At 39.0% G+C, this 26424-nt stretch overlaps 1 protein-coding gene across 1 annotated transcript; it reads left to right on the top strand.

The window, feature by feature from the left end:
* Window positions 1–24681: 24681 nt before the first annotated feature.
* LOC116258841 (UDP-glycosyltransferase 83A1-like) lies at window positions 24682–26055 on the top strand. Its single transcript, XM_031636252.1, has 3 exons — window positions 24682–24988; window positions 25052–25227; window positions 25855–26055. The coding sequence occupies exons 1-3, from the start codon at window positions 24682–24684 to the stop codon at window positions 26053–26055; spliced, it is 684 nt and encodes a 227-aa protein (XP_031492112.1).
* The last annotated feature ends 369 nt before the right edge of the window (window positions 26056–26424 follow it).

Genomic DNA, 26424 nt, shown 5'->3' on the forward strand with positions numbered 1-26424 from the left:
GCTTATTTATGCATCAGTCCAACTATGCTCTCGACATTCTCTCTCGAGCACAGATGCAAACATGTAACACTACTAGCATGCCCATTTCAGCTCATCCTAAATCTGACAATGCTTATGATGAAGCCTACTCAGACCTCAAAGAATATCGAAGTCTTGCAGGAGCTCTTCAGTATCTCACCCTCACTAGGCCGGATCTCACTTATGTCGTCAATTATGCATGTCAATTCATGCATGCACCAACACTGAAACACTTTCAGCGTTTAAAGCGTATTCTTTGATATGTTAAAGGCACTTTGACATATGGACTTCAATTTTTCGAAATCCAAAAATTTGACTTTAAGAGCCTTTTTTGACGCTGATTGGGCTGTCTGTCCTACTACCAGACGCTCCACGTCTAGATACTGTACGTTCCTTGGTCCAAATTGTATCTCTTGGAGTTCTAAAAAGCAACCCACAGTAGCTCGCTCTTCGTGTGAGGCAGAGTATCATGCACTTGCTGGCGCTGCTGTAGAGATTAAATGGCTTACATTCATTCTTCAAGACATTGGTTTATATCTCTCCAAAGCTCCAATTCTTCTTTGCCATAATATTCCTGCTCTATATACTACCATCAAACCTGCATTTTATTCTCGCATGAAACATTTAGAGCTTGATTATCATTTTGTTCGTGAGCAAGTAGCGTTGGGCAACATGGAAGCTCAATTTGTTACAACCGAAGGCCAGCTCGCCGTGTTGGGCAACATGGAAGCTCAATTTGTTACAACCGAAGGCCAGCTCGCTGATCTCTTCACTAAGCCGCTGCCACAACACCGTCTCCACTTTCTCATTCGGCATCTCGGAGTTCGTCAGCCACCTTCCCTTCGGTTGAGGGGGAATGATAACACACGAAAGGAGGATGCAAATGCACAAAATCAGCAACCGACGCCAGCTCCTTCCCTCTCTCACGAACCAGCTCATCAGCAACCGACGCCCCCTCCAACAGCTGTCATTCTTTCCATTGATAAGGCACCAGCTCACACACAAGAGAAATTGACACCCTTCATGTTTCACGCACAAGAGAAACCATTCGTCTCTCCAGCTCATAACATTCCCACATCAGTATGCAAGAGATAAAGATGATGACAATGGAAAGAAGATCCGTCGGTTTCAACAAGAGAGAGATTTCAGGAATCAAAATTGTAGATGGAAAGAAGCACAGAAAATGGAATGTGCATTGAATTCAAATTCATTTGTAAAATCTATATAAACCCCATATGAAAGGGAACCAGTCCATTGAGAAAAATTCTAAGGACTGAGATCGTGGAGTAGGATTATTCCCAACCACGTTAAACTTTCTTTCTCATCATCTTTCTTTCTCACTTTTTTGTGCAAACACAGAGATGCTCAGCAAGCAGCCTAGCCTCCCTCCTGCTAGGGTGGCAAACTAGTGTGCCTTCCCTTCAAGGACCCGGTTCTTCCGATGTTCAGTGAGACCCTTCATGTGACTCATTGCTCATACTGAAAGTGGAGTGAAAACTAGCGAGCTGGAAGCACTGCCTCTTATCTTTTTGCAGGTCGCCTCTGCCTACTTAAATTTGTTCTTGCCTCTATCCCTTAGTACTGATTGCTGGTGTTGAATATCTCACCAACCACTATTAAGAAGTTCGACCAGCTGAGCAGTCTTCTTTTGGGGAGAAACCAACGGTGCCAGACACCTCCACATTATTAAATGGGACCAAGCTTGCTTTCCGATGGGTGAAGGATAACTTGGAATCCAAAAACTCCAAGAAGGCAATGATGTATTTCTATCATTGTTTACAGGGAATGTCACGCACTCTAGCTCTCTTTGGGCCTAACTGATTCAAAGTAAATCCATCACCTCTCACAGTTTATGGTCAGTGAAATCTGACAAGCACTCATCTGCCTGGTGGAAAACAATAAATGCAGCCTAGTCTAATGTTTGGTCTAAGGTCAGCTGGTGCATCAAAAAGGGTAAAAAAGCTCGCCTTTGGACAGACCAATGGTGCAGACATCCATTACCTCATGGTCATCTATCAATCTCGCCATGTTTTAGTAGCTGAAGGTCTCCTGCACAACCAAGTTGGGTTTTCAGGTTTGTTTGGAAAGCTCAAGCCCCAGAATCAGATTCCAACCATCTCAAACAGTGATGACAACTTTCTATAGTTGGAAAAACTTGTTGGTAAGAACATTTCGAGGAAATTCCTTTGAGAGACCAACAAAGGTTAGCTCTACAGCACCTATGCAGGAAACTTGTTTGGATCGACAAAGGATGCCTAGAGCCCTCGTCGTCCCCTTGCCCTCGTCGTCCCCTTGTGCGCCCAAGGCCATGTTGCACCTCTCATGGAGCTCTCACACCAACTAGCTGATCAAGGTGTTCTCGTTACCTTTGTGAACACGGAATTTATACACAAGTATGTCTTGGCGGCGCTGCCAGAAAACTTCCGTAGCAATTACAGTGGGAGAATCCGGTTGGTGACCATCCCCGACGGCGCAGTTAACGACGAGGAGCGCTTCATCCTTTCAAAGATGTTTCCCCTCCTGCAGTACAACACCCCTAGTTTCATAGAGGAGCTCATACTGAACATCAATGAGAAGGAGGAGCACAAGATTACGTTTGTCATCGTTGATGGGACTATGGGATTTCTCCTGGATGTTGCCAAGAAGCTCAACATCCCTAGAGCTGCCTTCTGGCCAGCCTCAGCCTGGATGTTGTTCATCCTCTTCAAGATTCCAACGCTGATCGATGCCGGAGTCATTGATCTAAATGGTAGGGCTCCTGTTTCAGATATGTATTTTATTGCACTTTTGCTCCATGTTTGCATGCTCTTGGTATTGAGTGGTAACGGGTTAATTGCATACGATGAGATATTTGTGCAAGTTCGTGAAGGGAATTTTGAAAGACCAACTTAATTTTTTGCTTGACAACTTAAGGAATTAGTACTTTATACCTTGGAATATTCAGTACTTAAAAAACGTTATCGGCACATTTGTATGGTCTAGTTTTGGTGATCGACTCTCTTGGTTGTTGAACAATCTAAGTCTTTGTTCCTGAATGTAGCAGAGGAAAAGGTAAAAGCAAATGATAAGTAATGTGTGTCTCATAGGATATAAAGCCCAAACCATGCACTAGTAGGATGTGAACGGAGCCATATGATCAATCTGCTAACCTGAATCCACCAAAACTTGACAAGGGGTTTGAAGTTCGAATTCATGAATGTTGTCACATTTTGGTCTGTTATTCTTTTAAGCATGTATATGGCGACAAATGCAATGCTCGAGTTGAATGATATACTATAGTCAAGTCCCTAAGCAAACTAAAAACTTAAAAGCATGAGGGTATGACCTTGAAGGAGTTATAAGTCATATATTAAATAAAATTGATAATTAATGTGTGGTCCTATGGCTCTCCAAATGTACAATTGTGTTGGGTGCCTTTTCCTTATTGAAGAATCTAGGCCTCACCTTCAGTTTTCAAGAAATACTCTTAAGAATTGACAATATCAGTGTCCTATCGGATAGAATTTTTTAAATTAAAATCCACACCACTTTCTTAATCCAATATTAAAACATTTTTCATATCCGAATTTTTCAAAATAGATTGATTGGGTATCTGATCCAATTATTGCAATCCCTATCTCCATCAACTTTTCAATACATCGACCTGGAAGGTTTGAATCCACTAGCAATCAGATGATCCAAAGTCTCGTAGTTCGGAATAACCTTGTGAATATTTGAGATCTTCCCATAGTGTATCTTTTTGTCAGAATATGTCCAGGATGACCAGGATTTCACATTTTCGTGACTTTTGTGTCACAAAATCAAGCAATGGGAAACCGGGAGTTTTACAATTGTAGTTTTGTTCACATAAGTAATTTACAGCTTTAAAGATTAATATTGTTTGTGTAGAACGTGATTTTCTGTTTCCAGTAAATTAAAAATTCACAAAATCATGTAAATGCTGAGAAACAGGATCGACCTTTTTAGCAATTCCGAACAAATTAAAATAAAGGCCATATTAAGAAAATGGGAAACAACGAATACAAATATTAGAACCAAAAGATAATCCTTAAATGCAAATTTCTAAAAATAAATAGTGAACACTTAAAACTGTGACCTTCTCATCTCTTATGCGCATATACATCTTGAGATTGGGTTGCGTATACATGTTGAGATTGGGTTGTGTGCACACCACTCCATGTCCAAAATAAAATTAATCATGTTACGCACCATCGATTGACTGTTCTCTCACAGACGGAGCCAAAGGGGAGGCGGCATGGGTCCTAACCACACCTCAATTTTATAAAAAATTACATGTATTTTTTTTTAATTTTATTTGTCTTATAAAAAAAAATTTTAAAAAATAATATTTTGTCCTGTGTCAAAATTTAAAAACTTTAATGCTTTTTTGACTCCACCACTGTGTTCTCTCATCCACACCCGTGGTTACACACACTTTGTTTTCAAGTTATTTTCACATTTATTTAGATTGAATGACAGCCTCACATACAGAGAAACGGTTGGCCCATGACACTACCTACTGTTTTTTTGGAAAAGAAATTATATTATATTTTGCTTTAATCTTGAAATGAAATGAATTTCATCTATTACTAAAAGAAATAATAATTTGGCTGGCATGGTAATAGGGTTTATACAAGAAGGCAAATTAATCCAACTTTCTGAAGGGTTACCAGCCTTCAACCCAGCGCATCTGTTCTGGGTGCCCTTTGGAGACACCAACGAACAGGAGGTTTTCTTCAAATACCTACAGATGTGCGTCGAGCACATGAAAGGAATAGATCACATCCTCTGCAACTCATTTCCAGAGCTTGAATCGCCATTTCTCAAGCTCATCAACAATGCACTCCCAATCGGTCCTCTTCTCTCAACCAGCAATTCCGGGCGCCAGCCATCTTCGTTCTGGGCTGAAGACTTTAGCTGCATCAACTGGCTCGATCGACAACCGGCTTGCTCCGTCATCTATGTCTCACTGGGAAGCACCACGATACTCAGCAAGCACCAACTGGGCGAGCTTGCACTTGGGCTCGAGCTCACTGGACGACCATTCCTCTGGGTCTCTAGACCTACCATTATGGAGAATAATGCAGCTGTATATTCGGAAGGATTCATGGATCGAGTTGCAAGGCGGGCACTCGTTGTGGAATGGGCTCCACAAAAGGAAGTACTCTCCCATCCGTCGGTCGCATGTTTCCTGACTCACTGTGGCTGGAACTCAACCATGGAAGGGTTGTTCAATGGGGTCCCCATGTTGGGCTGGCCTTACTTTGCTGATCAGTTTCTAAACCAGACTTGCATAGTTGATCTGTGGAAGGTGGGCTTGAAGTTAGTGAGGGATGACGATGGTGTGGTTGGGAAAGAAGAAATCAGAAAGAAAATAGAGGATTTGATGAATGATGAAGGAATCAGAGAGAGAGTTAGTGACATGAAAGAGAAGGGAAAGAGGGCGGTGATGGAGGGTGGTGCTTCCTTTGCTAATCTCAATGGATTTGTGCACACCATAAAGAGGGAGGCAGGAAATCAAGACTAATCAAGTTAAACTATTGAGCCTTTAATTTGCTTCAGCCAATGAATAAATGTCACTTTCACACGCTAAGAGGCTGTTTGACAAATGTTTGACAAAAGTAACAAATTGTTACTGTCCCATGAAACTGCTTCAAAAATTGTTGTAAATTATGTATCTTAGTAACATAGTGTTCATGAATCTATCACAAATTCTAGACCAAAAGCGCTGAACAGTAACAATGTTGCAGGCTTACAGGGGCCTAACAGTCTTAATATGCTACGCAAATTGTAGTCAAATAAAAGCGAACCATTTACAAAAATATGAAAAATGAAGCAAGCAAAAAATTGCAGGAGATAGAAGAGACTGGGAATTACAAGAGAGAAAATATGAGGCAACAGTATTTCTTTTTCTAACGGCAATTTTCCTGACGGCTTCTAAGCCGTCGGCGGTTGAGTTGCGGATAGTGGAAGCCGTCGATCAGCAAAACCCAACACTCTTGTCGATGGAGAAAGCTGTTGGCAAAACCCAATATCCCTAATTAGATAAATTCATTTTAAAGCTAATGAGAAATGATCTTTTAAAGCTCAAACAAGGTTTAGAGCATAGCGACAAATATCGCTCTTGGGTTTTTATTGGTGAGGTTTTTTTTAGATAGTCATTGGCAATGTTGTTCTTTTTGAGAAAATCTTCGAGTTTTTTTATTTACGACCAAATAATTCCCATAACGATTGGCCTCCTTCTAACATTCAACTGATTTCCTATAGGACGAGAGGGAGAGTTTTGGATATGTCTCTCATTCTATCTTTTTTTTTGTTTGTTATAGTTTACCTTCACCAGAAGTTGCTGAAGTTCTCTTGATTCAGTAATTCTCTAGTTTGTTCATTTTTAATTGTTTTATTCTTTGGAAATTTCTAAAAGTCGGGCGCATACCTGCCTGTTTCAGAAGAGAAATAATGCTTCTAAATGAAGCAAAGAGAAGTTATAAAAAGGAAATATCAATAATCAGAAAGAATAAAGAAAGAAATGTTGTGATCTCTTGATTGCTTTTTAATTGACTGGAGCAGGTAATATATATTATGGCCCCTAACAAGGGATCATGTGTTCCGGTTTGGAAATAACCAAAATACCCATGTTGGTTTACATGGAAGCCCACCAAGCACAAAAGAGAATACGAAAAACGAAATCATTTTATAAAATTATGAAAGTGCTCCTCTTGTAAAATGTGAGAACATGTCTTCCCTTGTTAGGGACATAATATAGAAAACACTCTAAGAAAAGAAAAAATCAACAACGATGAGGAAAAGATGGATCAAGAGTACACACTGAATATCATAACAGATACATGATACATACACAAAAAAACCAGCAAAAAAAGACAAGTTTAAGTAAAGAGCCACAAGATCTTTACAAAAAATGGTAATCAATTATTTTTGTAGGTTATAGATAATCGCAAACAACAAGATATTCTCCCCGTGTCTGCTGTCTCTGGTGTGGACAAACTTTCAGACCTTCATTGCACACATAATTTCATGTAAGGTTATCAGATCTAACCTTTACCCCTTGAGATCAACAAAAAATGATCAACAACCTCTGCAACAAAATAGTCTGAGAACAAGATCCGCCCAACAATTCAAACATCTTTCAACTGCATAGGTTATTACCATCCTTCCAAATCGTATCAGCAGCTTTCCACCTCCATTTAAGCATTGAAGTTACAATGAATCTCAATCTTCCTACCATATTTAACCCCGAAAAACAAAAAAGGTCTAAACGTTTTAATTGCAAATTAACCAAACTGAGATCTAAATTAGGATGGCTCTCCATATAGGTTTATGGATGTTTCCTACAGAAAACTTCAAAAGAAGACCACCAAACCCCTTTTTAGATTCTATGTTGATTTTTTGGATGATCAAGTTACAGGAATATTAGATAAGGCGAGTTGGCAGCAATGCTAAAATACAGGAACAAAAACAAACTGATTTCTTTGCAGTTGAACCACCTTTAGACTACTCCAAAATGGAAAACCACCATCAAATGGAGAGCCAGCTATACAACTAGTTTGTCATTTACATATATTGGCTGTAAAGGGTTGTTTGGCATTAAGAACACAGTGTCAGTGTTTTATAAACCTTATCCCAAACATTGGGACAGATATGTCGTGGAACGCTGTTCACACTTTAAGTCTGCCCTAACCTTCTGATTAGATTTATGAAATAGTCACATAGTATACTGCTACCGATTGATTTCATAAAAGCAGCAAGCTCTTGCGAGGGATTTAGAAATCCAATCAGCTTCCCTTTCTCCTGTTCGCTACCTGTCGTAGAAAAACAGCTCTTTTATAAAAAAGAAAGGAACAAAGATAAAAATTTCATTGATGGGTCCGCATCAGAAGCCCAAAAAAGACAGATTTTTTAAAATTTTCTTGCACAGCTAGTGGTATTTTTCTTAAAAATTACTGCCAAATATGAAGATGTACTTGTCATTTTTTTTTTCTCAAGGTTGTAAACCATCTTTCACTTTCTTTTAAGACAAAAAGGTGTTCTTGTTTCGGTCAACTTGATCATTGAGCTTTTGCCGTCAGTTGTAAGACAGACATTGCTACTAATTGATCTGGCTGTTACTAGTAAATTTTAAACCCATTATAGACGCCGACACTTCCGCAATTATATGAGACAGAGAGAAGAGAGAGAGAGAGAGAGAGAGAGAGAGAGAGAGAGAGAAAAAAGGCTTTTTTGCAGAAGCAACTATTTGGAAGAGGAGAACAGATCGGAAATCTTTCTGGCAGAAGGAACAACTTGAACGAGAATCCCCAAAGCATGGCCATTCCACACGCTCGAGTCATCATCCCTTATCGTGCCCAAGTCCACGTTGCTCCTCTCATGGAGCTCTCACATCACCTAGCAGATCATGTTTACCTTCATGTACATGGAGTACCTACACATCAAGTTGTCTGCAACTTACATATTTTAGACTTTTAACTTTTTATAACATTTTTTTTCCTTTTAAAAAGTTTTTTTCTTAGATAAAAGTCTTTTGGACACGTAAATGGAATACTGTAATACAATGTTTTTTTTGGACAGGTAAATGGAATAGTAACAACGTTACCAAACAGCTACTAAAGAAATCCTCTATTGCAATGGTCACACTGAGCTCATCGCTATTGTTTTGAAACATGACAAGGTTGCCCCACAACGTATTCCTCTAGAAGCGCGCTTCTAGGGCGGTATCACTCCTCACTCCTCAGGCGTCCACTGTTCCTCACATTATATGCTTTATATTGCATGAGTTTTACGTGTTTGCTCTCTTTATTGTCTGATTCCATGTCGTAAGCATTACAATCGGTTTATTTGTGGATCTATAGACTGATAATTAGAAGTGGTTCCTACAGCTTGGTTTATTGTTATCTCTTCATGATATATATATATATATATATATATATATATATATATATATATATATATATATATATATATATATATATATATATATATATATAGAGAGAGAGAGAGAGAGAGAGAGAGAGAGAGAGAGAGAGCCGATAAAATGAGAATATATAACAAAATTTAATTAGAAGTGGTTCCTACAGCTTGGTTTATTGTTATCTCTTCATGATATATATATATATATATATATATATATATATATATATATAATATATATATATATATATATATATATATATATATATATATATATATATAGAGAGAGAGAGAGAGAGAGCCGATAAAATGAGAATATATAACAAAATTTAAGGACAAGAGGTCCCCTAGGTACATCCGCAAAAAACAAACCGCAAAAACAGAATTAGGAAAAAGAAATATACAATACAATGCACAGAAAAATAAGAGAGAGAGGGAAGGCAGCGCGGCACAGTCACCCAGTCGCAGACGGATAGCGGCGCTTCAACCGAATGGCAAACTGGACATCCCCTTGCACAAGACGAGCCACAGAATCTGACGAAGAGAAGGTGTCCCTGAAGATTGTTGCGCTCTTCTCAAATGCGCTACCAAGCTGAAATGAGCCACGGCTTCCAGACATGACCCCAAGAAGCAGAGAGAGAGAAAGGGTTGCGTTGACTCTACCTGTCAAATAATGTTATCCCTTGTTAAGAAAGGATTTATCGGTAATAAACTATCTATATATGCCATGCACCTCCCCACTTGGAACCTCCCCACTTGGAACAAGCAAGAACGAGACTACCGATTCGCATGCAACTTCGTATATTGCTTGAAGAGCACAATAGCTTGGATCAGCAGTACTCTTACCTAACACGACATACAATCATTTATTGAAAGTAGTTGTGTGAATAGCATTGCCACATTCTTAATATTCTAAGCCCAAGCGAAGCCCATCATAATCCTTGTCAATGAAACTTCAATGAAATAAGCGACGGTGAATGCATTCTCTAAATATATATATAGAGACTTAATTTTTTAGATTAAAAGTAAGCTAAATTTACACAAACAATGTTTAAAGCCTAATTATAATTTATACGACCTGTAAATGGGCAGGAATTTATGGAATTTGATGAAATCACAAGAAGGGTGACAGGTGTTTTGGACTTTTCACCTATGACAGAAGGAAGTGGGGCTGGCAGGGGCCATGTTCCCTCCTTGTATTTTGGAAACAAAATTATGCTTATATTTTTCATAATTTTTTTAATTTAGCACATTTAAAAATTTAGAAAAATATTATTCGACTGCCATACAAATTTCAAAAATACTATTTGACTTCCCCTTAAAAAAATGTCGGCATGTTAGGTAGATGGTGGTTTTGGGGAAAACCCATAATAAATTACCTACTCCGAAACATAAGAATTAGAATTTGCAAAATGGTCAGTAATCTCATTTATAAATATTTACTTGAAAAAAAAGGTGACATTAACTTTATCTTTTTTTAATATAGTAGTGTTCCTAAAAGAACATGGAAAATCCTGAGGTGGAACTCAATATCTTTATAAATGCTTGTAAGACACTCTCCCTTCTGAATTCTCTCTCCTCTCCTCCTGTTTCTCTCGCTTCTTCTCAAGCCAAGGCTATCTGAACCTGGTTATATGCGCCATACTGGTGCCTGATGCCTGAATTTTCCTGTGCTAGTATGATTAATGACTAAAATACCTTTAGTTAACATTGAAAAAGAAAACATTTGCGAAAGACGAAATTGAAAATGGAAAAAGTAAAAAGATTATGGTGGACTTTTTTTAATAAACTACCAAAATGTCTTTGCCTCCCTTACTGCATGGTGTGCGTAGTGCACTTAACTTTCTCTCTTTCATGGTGTTCTCAAGCCATTTACTGAGATAAGCTGCCACCAACTGTTTGAACAAATAGAGTGCCACCGCGTTGGTAGTTGACCCAAAGGTGAGTTTTCCTATATATATTTCTACTTATTTTACCCTTCTTGTGTTTGAATGTTTGAACATAACCCAACTGTACTGGTCGTCTCTGACCACTAATGAGTCCATCCGGTTCAAGTGATGTCAAGATATCCGATCTGGATAGGATATTTGACTGACTCATTATGAAAAAATCAGATAAAAAAATTCATATCCAACTAAGAAATCAAATCAGATTCGGATTCACGTTTAAGAAATGACATCCATTGGACTCGGATGTACATAAATATGTAATGTGATTTGGATCAGACTTAATTTAAATATCTTATACATAATGCTCTTGCCTTTTTAAAATCGGCTAAATTCAGTTCAAAATTCATATAGATTCCAATTTTGAAACTGGAGTTCAAATTAAATTCCAATAAGACTTGTCTTTGTTGGTATTTTAATCCAAATTTAAATCAGATATTGGAATATCTGAAAAAGTGGATACAGTGAAGTATATATTCCTTTTGAATCCAGTCTGTTGATATCCCCACCGATGTCCTATGGGAATTGACTAATGCGAACCATGTTGGGTCGGGTCCAGCCTCAAGAGAGGACTCGACCCGGCCCGTCACTTAAGTGACGGGCGGGAAAAATAGGGGAGGGCACCCGATGGTTTCCCCCATTGCCTCTTACATCTCTCTCTCTCTTGTTGCCTAGGGTTTCTTTTTGGGGGAAAAGAGAGGTGTGCTCTCTTTTGTGTTCTCTCTTGGTGGCTGCACAGCAAGAGGAGAGAAGGAGAAGAAGAGAGGAGAGAAGGAGAAGAGGATAGGAGAGAAGGAGAAGTGGAAGAGAAGGTTGCGAGCATTTGGCTAGAGCAAGATTCGATTCCAAGGAGGAAGCCAGACGCATTTCCTCTCAATCCACGGTTTCTGCATTCAATCGGTGATATTTCTCTTGTTTTTCTCATATAGCTTTGGTGAGATATTATTGTTGGAGGGTTGGCTTTGTGTAGCCCCTCGTGGGACAACTTATATCATTGATTATAGTAGATTGAGTTTGGGTCGTAGTACCCCATGGTTTTTACCCTCATTGTTTAGAGGGGTTTTCCACGTAAAAATCTTCTTGTGCATTTGTGATTGCTTTGTCGTTGATCCGTTACTTATTGCATGATCGGTTTGGACTATACTTCGTTGTTGAATCATTTGTAGTAGATTTGTGCATATCCGTATTTTATCTCAACAAAGTGGTATCACAGCCAACATGATGGATAACAAAATTGATTTTGGTACTAGCCGTATGATTATTCTAAATGGGACTAATTATAGTCTATGAAAAAATAAGATGAAAGATCTCTTATATGTGAAGGCTATGCACCTCTCAGTTTTTGCCAAAGAAAAGCCCGATTCTAAGTCTAATGAAGAATGGGAATTTGAACATGAACAAGTTTGTGATTTCATTCGACAATTTGTGGATGAAAATGTTTATAACCATATCCAAGATGAAAATCATGCAAGTAGTTTGTGGGCAAAATTAGAAAATCTTTATGCCTCCAAGACAGGAAGTAGTAAATTATTTCTTCTGAAAAGATTGATGAATTTAAGATTCAGGGAGGGCAGTTCAGTGTCAGATTTTCTAAATGATTTTCAGGGGGTCATTAGTCAGTTATCTAGTATGGGCGTTAAATTTGAAGATGAGATTTTGGGATTATTATTGCTTGCTACTTTGCCTGATTCGTGGAAGACATTTAGAGTCTCGCTTACTAACTCTGCAGCTAATGGGGTTGTTTGTTTAGAGACTGTTAAGTCAGGTATTCTCAATGAGGAGATGAGAAGAAAATCTCAGGCTTGCTTTTCTCAAACAGAGGTTCTTTTCACAGAGAACAGGGGGAGGAGTAAATTCAAGAGTCACATGGACAGAGATAAAAGCAGAAGCAAGTCCAAATCGAGATATAAGAATTTGGAATGCCACCACTGTAGAAAGAAAGGACACATAAAGAAGTACTGCTTTCAGCTGAAGAAGGAGAATAAAATTGGGGAGAAACAAGAGAAGAAAAATGACCGAGATGACAATGTCGCAGCTGCTGCACAACATGAAATGTTTGTTGTTTGTGATGCTAACATGGTTAATGTTGCCAGAGACGATATTTGTTGGCTTGTTGATAGTGGTTCAGCTCTTCATGTTATTTCCTATAAGGATTTTTTCTTTTCATATATTTCTGGTGAGTTTGGTACTTTGAGAATGGGTAATGGTTCTTTGTCTCACGTTGTAGGCAAAGGCGACGTCATTCTGAAGAATGCGAATGGAGCTCTATTGAAGCTGACTGACGTGAGGTATGCACCTGACATGCATCTGAACCTTATCTATGCAGGAAGACTCGATGAAGAGGGGTATCACAACACTTTTGGTGATGGCCAGTGGAAGCTTACTAGAGGTTCCTTGATTATTGCTCGAGGCAAGAGATGCAACAATAATCTTTATACTATGCAGGCATCGATTTCCAGAGACATGGTACATGTGACACAAGATGAGAAATCTATTGGGTTGTGGTATAGGAGGCTGGGACATATGAGTGACAAGGGACTGAATTTTTTGATCAAGAAGAATCTTCTGCCAGATGTAAAGAAGGATAAACTTGATAAATGCAGTCATTGTTTTGCAAGGAAGCAGACGCGGGTCTCTTTCAAGAGTCATCCAGCTTTCAGAAAGTCAGAAGCACTTGAGCTGGTTCATACAGATGTATGCGGTCCTATGAAAGTAAGTTCACATGGTGGTGCACTTTATTTTGTCACGTTTATTGATGATTTTTTCAGGAAAGTTTGGGTTTATTCTTTGAAGAGGTCTATTCTTTGAAGAGAAAAGACCAAGTCCTTGGTGTTTTCAAGGACTTTCATGCACTGGTTGAAAGACAGTCTGGAAAGAAGCTGAAGTGTGTTCGCAGCGACAATGGGGGAGAGTATATTGGTCCATTTGATGAGTATTGCAGATCTCATGGCGTGGCAGAAAGGATGAACAAGACACTCATGGAGAGAGTTAGATGTCTCCTATCTGAAGCTAAGTTATCCGATTCTTTTTGGTGTGAAGCTTTACATACTACTGCTTATGTGATTAACTTGTCTCTATATGTTCCTTTGGATGGTGATGTTCCTAACAGAGTTTGGTATGGGAAGGATGTATCCTATGAGCACTTACGTGTATTTGGATGCAGGGCATTTGTGCATATACCAAAGGATGAGAGGTCGAAGTTGGAATAAAAAAGCAGGCAGTGCATGTTTTTAGGTTATGGGCATGATGATTTTGGTTACAGATTGTATGATCCAGTTGAGAAGAAGCTTGTCAGAAGCAGGGATGTGGTATTTGTTGAAGATCAGAATATTGAGGATATTCAGAAAACAGGAAAGGATTCTTCTCATAGCAGCTATTTGCCAGTTGATGTGTACCCTATTCCCTTGCAGAATACTTCAAGAGCAGTGCCAGATGATGCTATTGGGCAGATACATGATAGAGAAGGACAAGTAGACATGTCATATATTCCTAATTCAGATGACGAAGGAGACGATCATAATTTGGAGGGTTCTTCCTCACATGTAGATCGACAGCGAAGATCCACGAGGGAGTGGCGTCCCTCAACTAGATATCCCGCACATGACTATATTTTGTTGACTGACAGTGGTGAGCCTGAATGCTATGAAAAAACTATGCATGATGTGCACAAGGAAAAGTGGATGGAAGCCATGAAAGATGAGATGCAGTCACTTTACGACAACCACACCTTCGAGCTTGTGGAGTTGCCCCAAGGCAAGAGGGCATTGAGAAACAAATAGGTTTTTAGAGTGAAGCATGATGAAAACTCTCTAAACCCAAGATACAAAGCTAGGTTGGTTGTGAAGAGGTTCAATCAGAGGAAAGGAGTTGACTTTGACCAGATATTCTCACCGGTGGTCAAGATGTCATCTATCAGAGTTGTTCTTAGTTTGGTAGCCAGTCTTGATTTGGAGATCGAGCAGATGGATGTGAAGACAGCTTTTCTTCATGGTGATCTTAATGAGGAAATTTACATGATGCAGCCAGAAGGTTTTCTTATGAAAGGTAAAGAAAACCATGTTTGCAGATTAAAGAAAAGCTTCATATTAAGGAAAAGCTTGTATGGTCTGAAGCAGACACCTAGGCAGTGGTACAAAAAGTTCGAGTCATTTATAGGGGAGTATGGCTACACCAAGACTACTTCAGATCATTGCGTCTTTGTGAAGAAATTCTCAGGTAATGATTTTGTCATTTTGTTGATTTATGTTGATGACATGCTTATTGTTGGCAATAATATCTCGAGAATTTCAAGCTTAAAAAAGGAGTTGAGCAAGTCTTTTACTATGAAAGACTTGGTTCCTGCTAGTCAGATTTTGGGTATGATGATCACGCGAGATAGGAAGTCGAAGAAACTATGGCTATCTCAAGAGAAGTACATTGAGAAGGTACTTTAAAGATTTCACATGGACAAGGCAAAGCCTATTAGCACCCCTCTTACAGCGCATTTCAAGTTGAACACTAAGCAGAGTCCAAGGACAGATTTAGAAAAGAAAGATATGGAGAAGATTCCCTATGCCTCAGTCACAGGTAGTCTGATGTATGCTATGGTATGTACTAGACCTGATATTGCTCATTCAGTTGGAGTTGTTAGTCGGTTTGTCTCAAATCCAAGAAAAAAACACTGGGAAGCAGTTAAATGGATTTTGAGATACCTTCGTGGGACTAGCAGTTTCGCACTTTATTTTGGGACAGAAAAATCTATTCTTGTTGGCTATACAGATTCAGACATGGCAGGAGACATTGACGGGAGAAGATCTATATCTGGTTTTTTATTGACATATGCAGGTGGTGCAGTTTCTTGGCAATCCAGACTTCAAAAATGTGTAGCATTATTTACTACCGAAGCAGAGTTTATTGCAGCTACAGAGGTGAGCAAGGAGCTTTTATGGATGAAGAGGTTCATGCAGGAACTTCAGTTCAGTCAAGACGAGTATGTGCTTTACTGTGACAGTCAGAGTGCTATTCACCTTAGAAAGAATTCTACTTTTCATGCAAGGTCAAAGCATATAGACGTAAGGTATCATTGGATACATGATGTTCTAGAGTCGAAACAGCTTGTTCTTGATAAGATCCATACAGATGATAATCCTGCAGATATGATGACGAAGTCTCTACCTAAAGAGAAACATGATATGTGTAGAGCCTTAGTTGGGATGACTGCATTTAAGGCAGTATATTAATTTTGTTCATTTTGCAGGTTTGTTTGCTCTCTTGAAACTGGAGGGGGAGTTTGTTGGGTCGGGTCCAGCCTCAAGAGAGGACCCGACCTGGCCCGTCACTTAAGTGACGGGCGGGAGAAATAGGGAAGGGCACTTAAGTGACAGGCAGGAGAAATAGGGGAGGGCACCCGATGGTGCCCCCCATTGCCTCTTACGTCTCTCTCTTGTTGCCTAGGGTTTCTTTTTGGGGGGAAAGAGAGGTGTGCTCTCTTTTGTGTTCTCTCTTGGTGGCTGCACAGCAAGAGGAGAGAAGGAGAAGAAGAGAGGAGAGAAGGAGAAGAGGAAAGGAGAGAAGGAGAAGAGGAAGAGAAGGTTGCGAGCATTTGGCTAAAGCAAGATTCGATTCCAAGGAGGAAGCCAGGCACATTTCCTCTCAATCCACGGTTTCCGCATTCAATCGGTGATATTTCTCTTGTTTTTTTCATATAGCTTTGGTGAGATATTATTGTTGGAGGGTTGGCTTTGTGTAGCCCCTCGTGGGACAACTTATATCATTGATTATAGTGGATTGAGTTTGGGTCGTAGTACCCCGTAGTTTTTATCCTCATTGTTTAGAGGGGTTTTCCACGTAAAAATCTTCTTGTGCATTTGTGATTGCTTTATCGTTGATCCGTTGCTTATTGCATGATCGGTTTGGACTATACTTCGTTGTTGAATCATTTGTAGTAGATTTGTGCATATCCGCATTTTATCCCAACAAACCGAAGTGCCAAAGTTCAATGCTATATTTATTTATTAATTTCCTCCTCGGTGTTGCTGTTCACTCTCGTTTCTTTCTATATTTCAGGTTGCAGTAGTTTGAAATAAAGATCCACCAAGAAACAACCGTTGATGGTGTTTTTTTAATGAAACACAACAACGAAAAAGCAAATGGGCAACAATAGAGCGGAAGCAAATGGGAAACCAAAAATAGGATAGCGATTTAAAGAAAAAAATGTAGCAGCGCTTCAAATGGTTGCCGGTAGCGATGCAAACTCCAAATTCTTCCATGAATTCGTTAACAACAAAAGATGCAAGAACAAGATCAATGCTAAAGAGGTAGACGGACAGCAATATGAGGAGGACTCTTAGATTATGGAGCCTCGACCTGTCCAGTTATTCGCAAAAGATTTTTTTACAGGGAGACACCCTTTCCCCTTACCCTTTTTTGGTGGTCTTGTAAACTTTTTTCAGAAACATTCAAATAGCAGTAGTAGAGAGCAGCATCAGAGTTCCAAAGTCATGAAGAGCTCGATAGTGGTTCCCTCCATTTTTTGTATGATGATCTTCTACTGTTTTTTAAGCTTCAAGGAAATCCATTCAACCATTTAAGGAAAATCTTCGAGAATTCGCGACGGGAGCAGGAATGAAAATTCATCGTGACCAAAGCTCTGCCATTCCTTTTTGTGCAAACAAAGAGATGCTCAGCAAGCAGCCTAGCCTCCCTCGTGCTAGGGTGGCAAACTAGTATGCCTTCCCTTCAAGGACCCAGGGCTTCCGATGTTCAACGAGACCCTTCATGAGAATTGCTCATACTGAAAGTGGAGCGAAAACTAGCGAGCTGGAAGCACTGCCTCTTATCTTTTTGCAGGTCGCCTCTGCCTACTTAAATTTGTTCTTGCTTCTATCCCTTAGTACTGATTGCTGGTGTTGAAGATCTCACCAACCACTATTAAGAAGTTCGACCAGCTGAGCAGTCGCTTCTTTTGGGGAGAAACTAACGGTGCCTGACACCTCCACATTATTAAATGGGACCAAGCTTGCTTTCCGATGGATGAAGGATAACTTGGAATCCAAAAACTCCAAGAAGGCAATGATGTATTTCTATCATTGTTTACAGGGAGTGTCACGCACTCTAGCTCGCTTTGGGCCTAACTGATTCAAAGTAAATCCATCACCTCTCACAGTTTATGGTCAGTGAAATCTGACAAGAACTCATCTGCCTGGTGGAAAACAATAAATGCAGCCTAGTCTAATGTTCGGTCTAAGGTCAGCTGGTGCATCAAAAAGGGTAAAAAAGCTCGCCTTTGGACAGACCAATGGTGCAGACATCCATTGACAGAGGTTGCTTCCGGCGAAGACCTCATGGTCATCTATCAATCTCGCCATGTTTTAGTAGCTGAAGTTCTCCTGCACAACCAAGTTGGGTTTTCAGGTTTGTTTGGAAAGCTCAAGCCCCAAAATCAGATTCCAACCATCTCGATCAGTGATGACAACTTTCTGTAGTTAGAAAAACTTGTTGGTAAGAACATTTCGAGGAAATTACTTTGAGAGACCAACAAAGGGAAGCTCTACAGCACCTATGCAGGAAACTTGTTTGGATCTACTAAGGATGCCTAAAGCCTGATGTACTTTATATTTTAGTTGTTAGGGTTACCTCCTAACAGATGACAGAATGAAGCCGCTGGGCTTCCCCTTGGCCTCTATGTGTCTATTTTGTCGGAGTCATGAGGAGAACATCCACCATTTCACCATTTGTTACTGGACTGTCCCCAAATCTAAGACCATTTGGATGTTCGTGATTAGCCTTCAATGGTAGATGAAGGTACAATTCCCTAAAAAGACACTGTTCAGATTGGCGTCTGTGTTTCACTTAACACTAAACCCAGCTTGATCCTACAATCAGTGGATTAAGGAGGTTTTGTCATGACAAAGAACCTCTAAACGGCCTCCCTCCTTCGAATTGGTAGGCCTACTGGCTATATGTCATTTGGCAGATCACTTTTAAGAATGGGGTAGTTTGCTTGGTTCTCTAAAGGGTATCTTTTTGGCTTCCAACATTATTTAATCCCGCCTCACAAGATCCTAATCTTTTTTGTAGTTACCATTTTGTTTGCAATAATATTTTGACACGCAACCCAAGCGGTTGTTTTCTTGGAGTATGCGAATATCCAAAAAAATAGATATGTCTAAGAGGATATCTGATTCAAATCTGATCCTTTGATATCCCTAGCAAGATATGGTTATGTTTTCTTAGATTGGGTTCTTGTTTGGTAGTTTTTTTGGAAATGAGGCAATGTTGTGATCTTGAGTGCTTTAATTTTGACATCTTACTACTCAAACTTGGTAGGTAATTGAACCCCTAATCAGTCTCTCAAGAACAGCAACTGTGACCCACTACATTGATGTCACTCAACCTATCCACTTTAAATGTGATCCATGTATCCTGTTTCAATCATAATCACAGAAAACATGGCTTTTTTTGGAAAAAGGCATGAAAAAATACGATAAAATAAATGGCCATTTAGAACTTTAAAAAAACATGTTTTTGAAAAAAAAGTTAAAAACCGTAGGAAACAATCGCATTTTTTCACTTTTTTCATTTATGTCAGTTTTTTTAATGCCAAACAATTTTTTATTTTTTATTTGTTGAAATCTACTTGTCTTGTAATGTTTGTGTTGTTAGTTTCTCATTTGTTTTATTTTCTCCTCATTTTTAGTTTTTTAAATTTTTTTAAAATTTAATGTATTTTTTTCATTTTTTCTGTTTTTTTCAAGCTTAGCATCTTATACTGAGAAAAACCTCGCTGTTTCAAACTCCGAGACGTTATTTGTAATTATGGTTTCAATTATACACAAAGCGATTGTTTCTTACTTTTAAGACTATTTATCAAGGCTTGGTTACTGTAATTGGTAGATAGTTCAGCTTTTTATGCAACACCTTGTGAAACTAATTAGTGCACAACCCCATCAGAAAGGATGTGCAATGACCAAATTACCCTTGTGTAAATTAAAAAGGAGCTTTTTAAAAAGACAAAAAAGGGCTGGTTATGAAAAAGTTAAAAGTGCCAGCTGGCTATTTTCTTTATAAAAATTTTGAAAGTATCCCAACCCCCTTCATTTTCTTCTTAGGGTGTATATTTGTGCATGCACACCGCTCTGCACACAACTTGATCTCAACTCTTTAGGTAATACTTGTGTCCCCAATTTCCTGTTGTCTTAGTTACTTGTAGACACAAACATTGGACAAGCCCGTGGATGTCCATCTCTATTAATGGAATAGCTGGGGAGTATTTGGGACAAAACAAAAGTTTTGCATTAATCCACAGTCCACCCATTTGTTTCCCTTATCTTCTTTTGCTTGTGAATGTTTACAAAATTGAGCAGCCATCAACATTAAAATTTTCATAACTGCTTTTCTTGTTGGAGTTAGTCTGATTTGGATTAATTTGTCGAGTTTCTTTTGGAATTGATCTCTTTCCATTATCATATTATTAGCTTACTAGTTCCACATTTTATTACCAGTTTACGATTTTAATAACTAATCTGCTGATTGGAATTATTTGGACATGAAATTTGCCATGTTTTACTTTAAAGTATAATAACCGTCAGTCCTGGACATTGGGGGTCTGGCTTTCTTAGAGTAGCCATATCTGTATCCTTTCATCAGATAATCAACCGCGTGGCAGCAAGAGATGAATTGAAGCGAGTTGTAGTTCCTTAACATCTGATTCCTTCTAGTTTCCTTCTTACGTGCACATGTCTAGCTAGCATCTAATTGACATTCTATTAAGAGTTCCGAAGCTACCAAAGCGAGATATTTCTTGCTGTTGAGTTTTGGCGAACTTTCTTTGAATCTACAAATAATGTAATCTCATTTACATGATTGTACAATTGAAAATTATTGTTTTCTAAACAGTATTTGTTTGCATGTCAAGTTGTCACATTATTATTTTGTTCATGATCTGCCATGTCATTTTCAAGAAAGGAAAACCATTAGAAAAGTTTATGAAAAGCGCACGCAGCTGGGCAATGATATTTCGCATCACTGGGGTCATGTACTGCTTTTGAAATATGAAATATAGAAACCAGCAAAAGTTCTAATAATTTGAATGGAAAGACAATTGGATATTGTCTTGCACATGAACAACATAAGTATCTAGATTTGTAAGATGGAATTGTAGTTCGACAAGGAAAGGTGAGAAGATAGCTTCATAGTCAAATAAGGAGTTGTAGCCAAACAAGGAAATTGGTGAAGATTTTTTATTTTTCGTAAGAGCTTAAGCCATTGCCTGTAAATACATAGCCTCATCAAGGCTTGTAAACATGTTCTCAAGGAATGAGAACTGTGGGAGGTTGATGAATAGAAGAATTTATATACGTAATGTGTTTTGAACACTAGTATTTTAGTTGGTAATAAATTATTATTAATCTTTATATGCTTACATACTATTTGATTTTGCCAATTTTTCAAACTTTGTAGCACCAATTGTGTGGGTGATAGGAATCCATCATGCAAAGCACTTGAGGCAAATTTTAGGTTGAGTATTGCATTAAATTAATGTCGTAACAACATTGTCCTCAAAATATAGCATCTAATGAATCGAGCTTCACCTTTGTTAATTATTTTCCACTTGAAGCTGGCATTATTCGCTGTGTCATGCATTATCCATCATTTGTTTGGCATTTTTATTGTTCATCAGTACTTCATTAATCCATGGCTAGCAGTGCAAAAGTTTTTTGGTTGAGGAGCACAGTATATAGCATCCCTAATTTAGACCTCTGGAAAAATCTTACACCTTTCAAATGCATAGGAAATTAAAGGAAAAGCCAAAGCGGCACCAATATGTAATCAACAAACTATCTGGATTTGCATAAAGTGGTGATAAATAATGTTCTGTACCCATGCACCAACAAATTGCTAATCAAATTATAGAGAATGCCATAAATAGGGATTTCAATATATCTGATTTGGATAGGATATCCAATTAAACAGTTTCGAAAAAAATTAGATATAGCAAAAATTTAATTCTGATGAAGAAATCAGGTTGGATTCAGATTTAAGAAGCAACATCTGATAGGATTTCGATTTGGATATGCATAAACATCCGATTGGATTCAGATTCAGATTCAGATTCATATTCATATCAGATTTAATTTTAAATAAATATATTTATATCCAATGTTCTTATATTTTAAAAATCGGTTGGATTCGACTCAAAATTCAGATTTAGATATGAATGTAAAAATCAGATTCTAGTTGGATTCAGATTATCAAATCATATTTCAAATTAAAATTCAGATATGTTTTTTTTTTGTTTGATTTTGAATCCAAATTCAAATATGTAAATATCCAAAAAGTGCATATAATTAAGACTATATCCGATTTGAATCTGATCTATTAACATCCCTAGACCCAAAAAGTTATTTTAGTGGGTTTGCATTTGCTTGCAATAGGATTGACATTAAAATGTCATAATAAATATAGCAAGAGGTAAAAGGAGAATAATGGTAGTTTTTTTTTTTTTTTGGTTAAGACCCAGATTCAAGCTGCAATTACAATATCATCATTATGTAAAATAGTGATGTGATGGTCAAGGTGCAGGTCAATGTGCCTGATCTTAGAAGTTTTGAGCTTTTTGCAAGAAAATCAAGGAAGAAAAGAAAAGGATGATCATAACATAACGTTTCCAGCTTTTAGCAATAAAAAGAAGAAGAGAAAAGGATGATTATAAAGTTAACAGCTTTTGCAAGAAAAGGAAGTTGGGCTTGGAGTTGGCAAACAAGGATAACCAAATTGTGAGAAAAGAAGAAATCTAGGACAAGCTGGAGATGCCGACAAATGATAAAAAGAACTTTTGGGCTGAGGGGAATTCAATTAAAAAGATGTCGCACCTAGAGGGGCAGTTTGACATCCAGAACAGATTGTGACGGTCAGTGAATCTGCTTCAAAATTTAGCATAGACTCGTGGTACAGATGGCTCTATGAATTTGCTTTAAATTTTGTGACAGATTCATTAGACAGTAGGCTCCCTTGGATCCTATCAAATGCACCCATAAGGGGCCATTTAATTACTAAGGATTCAAGATCTATGGATCTTTTGTGGATCTAACATCACATGCTTTTGATGACAAGGGAACCATGGCAAAAGCTATGGTTCATCGAACTAAGGATCTTAATGGCGATGGCGGAAGCAACTCACTCCCAGTGCTAACCATGGTGCATGGATTTTAACCGTCGGACCTCACTCGAGAGTCCAACCCTCATGGAAAACCTTTACAGACCACTCCAGGCCCCTCTGGAACCTTGTCTTGTAGGACAGGCAACGTGTGGCCCCGCTGCATGTAGGCGGAGCGACCCCAACTGACAGATGACAGATTAGTGATTAATGGTAGTGGCTGATAGGTGGCCGAACCTGGTGCATAAAAATTTCGTGCAACACTAAGGTTAGTGACAAAGATCTCTATTTGAATAAAAAGGACAAAAAAGGAAATTAAAAAAAGTGAAAAGACTTAAAAGAACATTTGTTTTTTTATAATTTAAAAAATGTCCCTTTGTTTTTTTTTAGGGCTCCTTTGATGGGCAGGGTAAATTGAGAGGCAAGGAAAAAAATGATACTGTGAAATTTCACCCGCTCTACTAAAAATACATCAAACGGAATGAATTTCATCTCGTTTAACGCAAAAGAGAATGAATTTCACCTCGTTTAACGCAAAAGGAAGCCGGTGAAATTTCACCAGCTCGACACCCTCCCCTCCCGCTCTCGCTCTCGTGGTATGGCGAGAACCCGCTCGACAGCCTCCCCTCCTCCTCTCGCTCGACAATGGTGAGACCGTCTGAAACCCTCGACGCCCTCGTCTGAAACTTCAAGCAGCGACGGGAGGATAGGGTTACCCTCGACACCCTCTTCCTCCATCTGCAAACCCTTGACACCCTCTTTCAGTTGCTCTCCTCTTTTCTCCGACTTCAAGCAGCAACAGGAGGATAGGGTTACCCTCGACACCCTCTTTCTCCGTGAGGATAGGGTTACCCTCACCACCCTCTTTCTCCGTCTGAAACCCTCGACGCCCTCTTTCAGTCGCTCTCGCTCTTTTTCCGGCGAACCATCTTCAACAGCAACTGGTTGGTTGCTCCAGCTTCCAAATCGCTCGATATTTCTACAGCCCTTTCTGTATGTTGCTCCAGCCCGACCGCTTCCCACAAGATTTTGGTATTTTGAGCGATTCTGTATCAGCATATTGTTTAATCGTAGAATGCCTAAGTAGATCAACGTAGAAGTTATGTTAGTTGCTGAGCGACTACTTTTCTTCATACAGTTTCTTTAAATTGCTTTTAATCCTTATCTAATATTTCTGTTGTTCACATTATTTTGGGGCTTTGACGTACAGAAAGGGCTATATGTTGATTCACATATCTAGTAAATTTGATTCTTAAATTCAGGTTTCCAAACTATAAGCACGTATATATATATTCCTGTGGAAGCCAATTAGTTCTGAAAAAAATTTCTTCATTTTTCTACCCTGTGCATCAAACAGGGTTAAATTTATCACGTTAAATTCTTCTTGTGCATCAAACAGGGCCTTAGATTGGAAGAGGGAGAAATTTCTGTAAATTTTTCTAGAAAAATTTAATATGGTAAATTTCTCCCGTTAAATTCTTCCTGTACATCAAACAGCCCTTAGCGTACGACTGTTGCGTGCACCAATGCACATGCAACTCAAACTAGTAGGTTGGGGCTAATCATTTTGTACGGTGGAAACCATATAAGAGAAGAGAGGAAGAGAAGGCGACCTTGAAGAAGAAGAAGCAATTGACCGGAAAGAGGATCGGCAAAACCATGGCCACTCCACATGCACTAGTCATTCCCTTCTATGGGCAAGGCCATGTAGCACCTCTCATGGACCTCTCACATCACCTAGCAGATCATGGTGTTCTTGTTACCTTCGTATACACGGAGTACGTCCACAGACATGTGACGGCAGCACTGCCGGAAAACTTTTGCAGTGACTATGTTGGAAGAATCAGGCTGGCGTCCATACCCGACGGCTTAGCTAGTGATGAGGACCGCCAAGATTTATACAAGGTTTTTTCTGCCATATCAAACACCATGCCGAGTTTCCTAGAGGAGCTCATACAAAAGCTGCGTGAGAAGGATGAACCCTAGATTACTTTTGTAATTGCTGATATGGTTATGTGATTCGTTTTAGATGTTGCCAAGAAACTCAACCTTCCGAGAGCTGCCTTCTGGCCTGCCTCATCCTGGACACTAGCCACCGTCCTCAACATTCCAAAGCTAATTGTTGATGGAATCATAGATCAGAATGGTAAATTCTACCCTCCAGCAAATGATTTCAATGAACTGCATGCTCAAGTTCCTATTAGTGTACTTCTGCTAGAGTATTTGGATTGTGTGCATATACGACAGATGAAATTTTAAAAGCATCCCATAGACAATTGAATGTTTGAAACTTGATTTTTAGTTTTCTTACCTGGCAGAGCATCGCATATGACCCCTTCAGTTGGATACGCCATGTACTTTATTCTTTTTTTTCGGATATTCAAATATTTGAATTCGAATTTAGATTAAAATATAAATAAGTAAATGTCACATATAAATCTGAAATCTGATTTCACAATTCGAATCCGACTTTTACATCCGTATCTGAATCTTAGTCCAACAGTTGAACCAGATTTGGCTGCTTTTTAAAAAGTAAGAGTATTGGGTATATGATATTTATTCAAAACCAAAATCCAAATCAGATCAGATAGTTATGTATATCCGAATTCCCGAGTCCCAATCTAATCGGATGCCATTTCCTAATTCTGAATCCAATTTGCTTTCGTAATCGTATCTGTTTCTATAATTTTTCCAAACAGTTTGGTCGTATATCCGATTCAAATCAAATATATTGACAGACCTCCTTTGACTACTAATTGTTGTTAAAAATGGATGCAAAAAGGATAATTCAACATCTATTTCAAAATTGACTTTTTCTATCTATTAATGAAGGAAAACTTTGGCGTGCCAACAGGGTTTCTAACCGGTAACAAATTGGTTCGATTTTCTGAAGGATTGCCTGCTCATTTGTGCTGGGTGCCCTTTGGAGATGCCAAACAGCAACGGATATTCTTCAAATACCTTCAATCGTGTGGCGACTCCGTAAGAGGCCTAAGCCACATACTCTGCAACACATTTGAGGAGCTCGAGTAGCCATTTCTTCATCTCATCAACAATGCGATTCCAATCGGTCCTCTTCTCCCAGCCAACAAAGCCAAGCACCAACCATCTTCAATCTGGGCCCAGGATTGGAGCAGCATCGACTGGCTCAATCAGCAACCATCTTCCTCAGTCATCTACGTCTCAATGGGAAGCACCACGCTGCTTAGCCAGCACCAACATGGCGAACTCGCCCTCGGGCTTGAGCTCACCAGCCGGCCATTCCTCTGGGTCTCTATACCTGATCTCATGGACAGTTACGGTGGCGCTGTGTATCCGGAAGGGTTCATGGATCGAGTTGCAAAGCGTGCACTTATTGTTCGATGGGCTCCACAAAAGGAAGTACTTTCTCATGCCCCGGTT

This window comes from Nymphaea colorata, chromosome 8, assembly GCF_008831285.2.
Source record: "Nymphaea colorata isolate Beijing-Zhang1983 chromosome 8, ASM883128v2, whole genome shotgun sequence".
In the NCBI taxonomy this organism is placed as follows: Eukaryota; Viridiplantae; Streptophyta; class Magnoliopsida; order Nymphaeales; family Nymphaeaceae; genus Nymphaea; species Nymphaea colorata.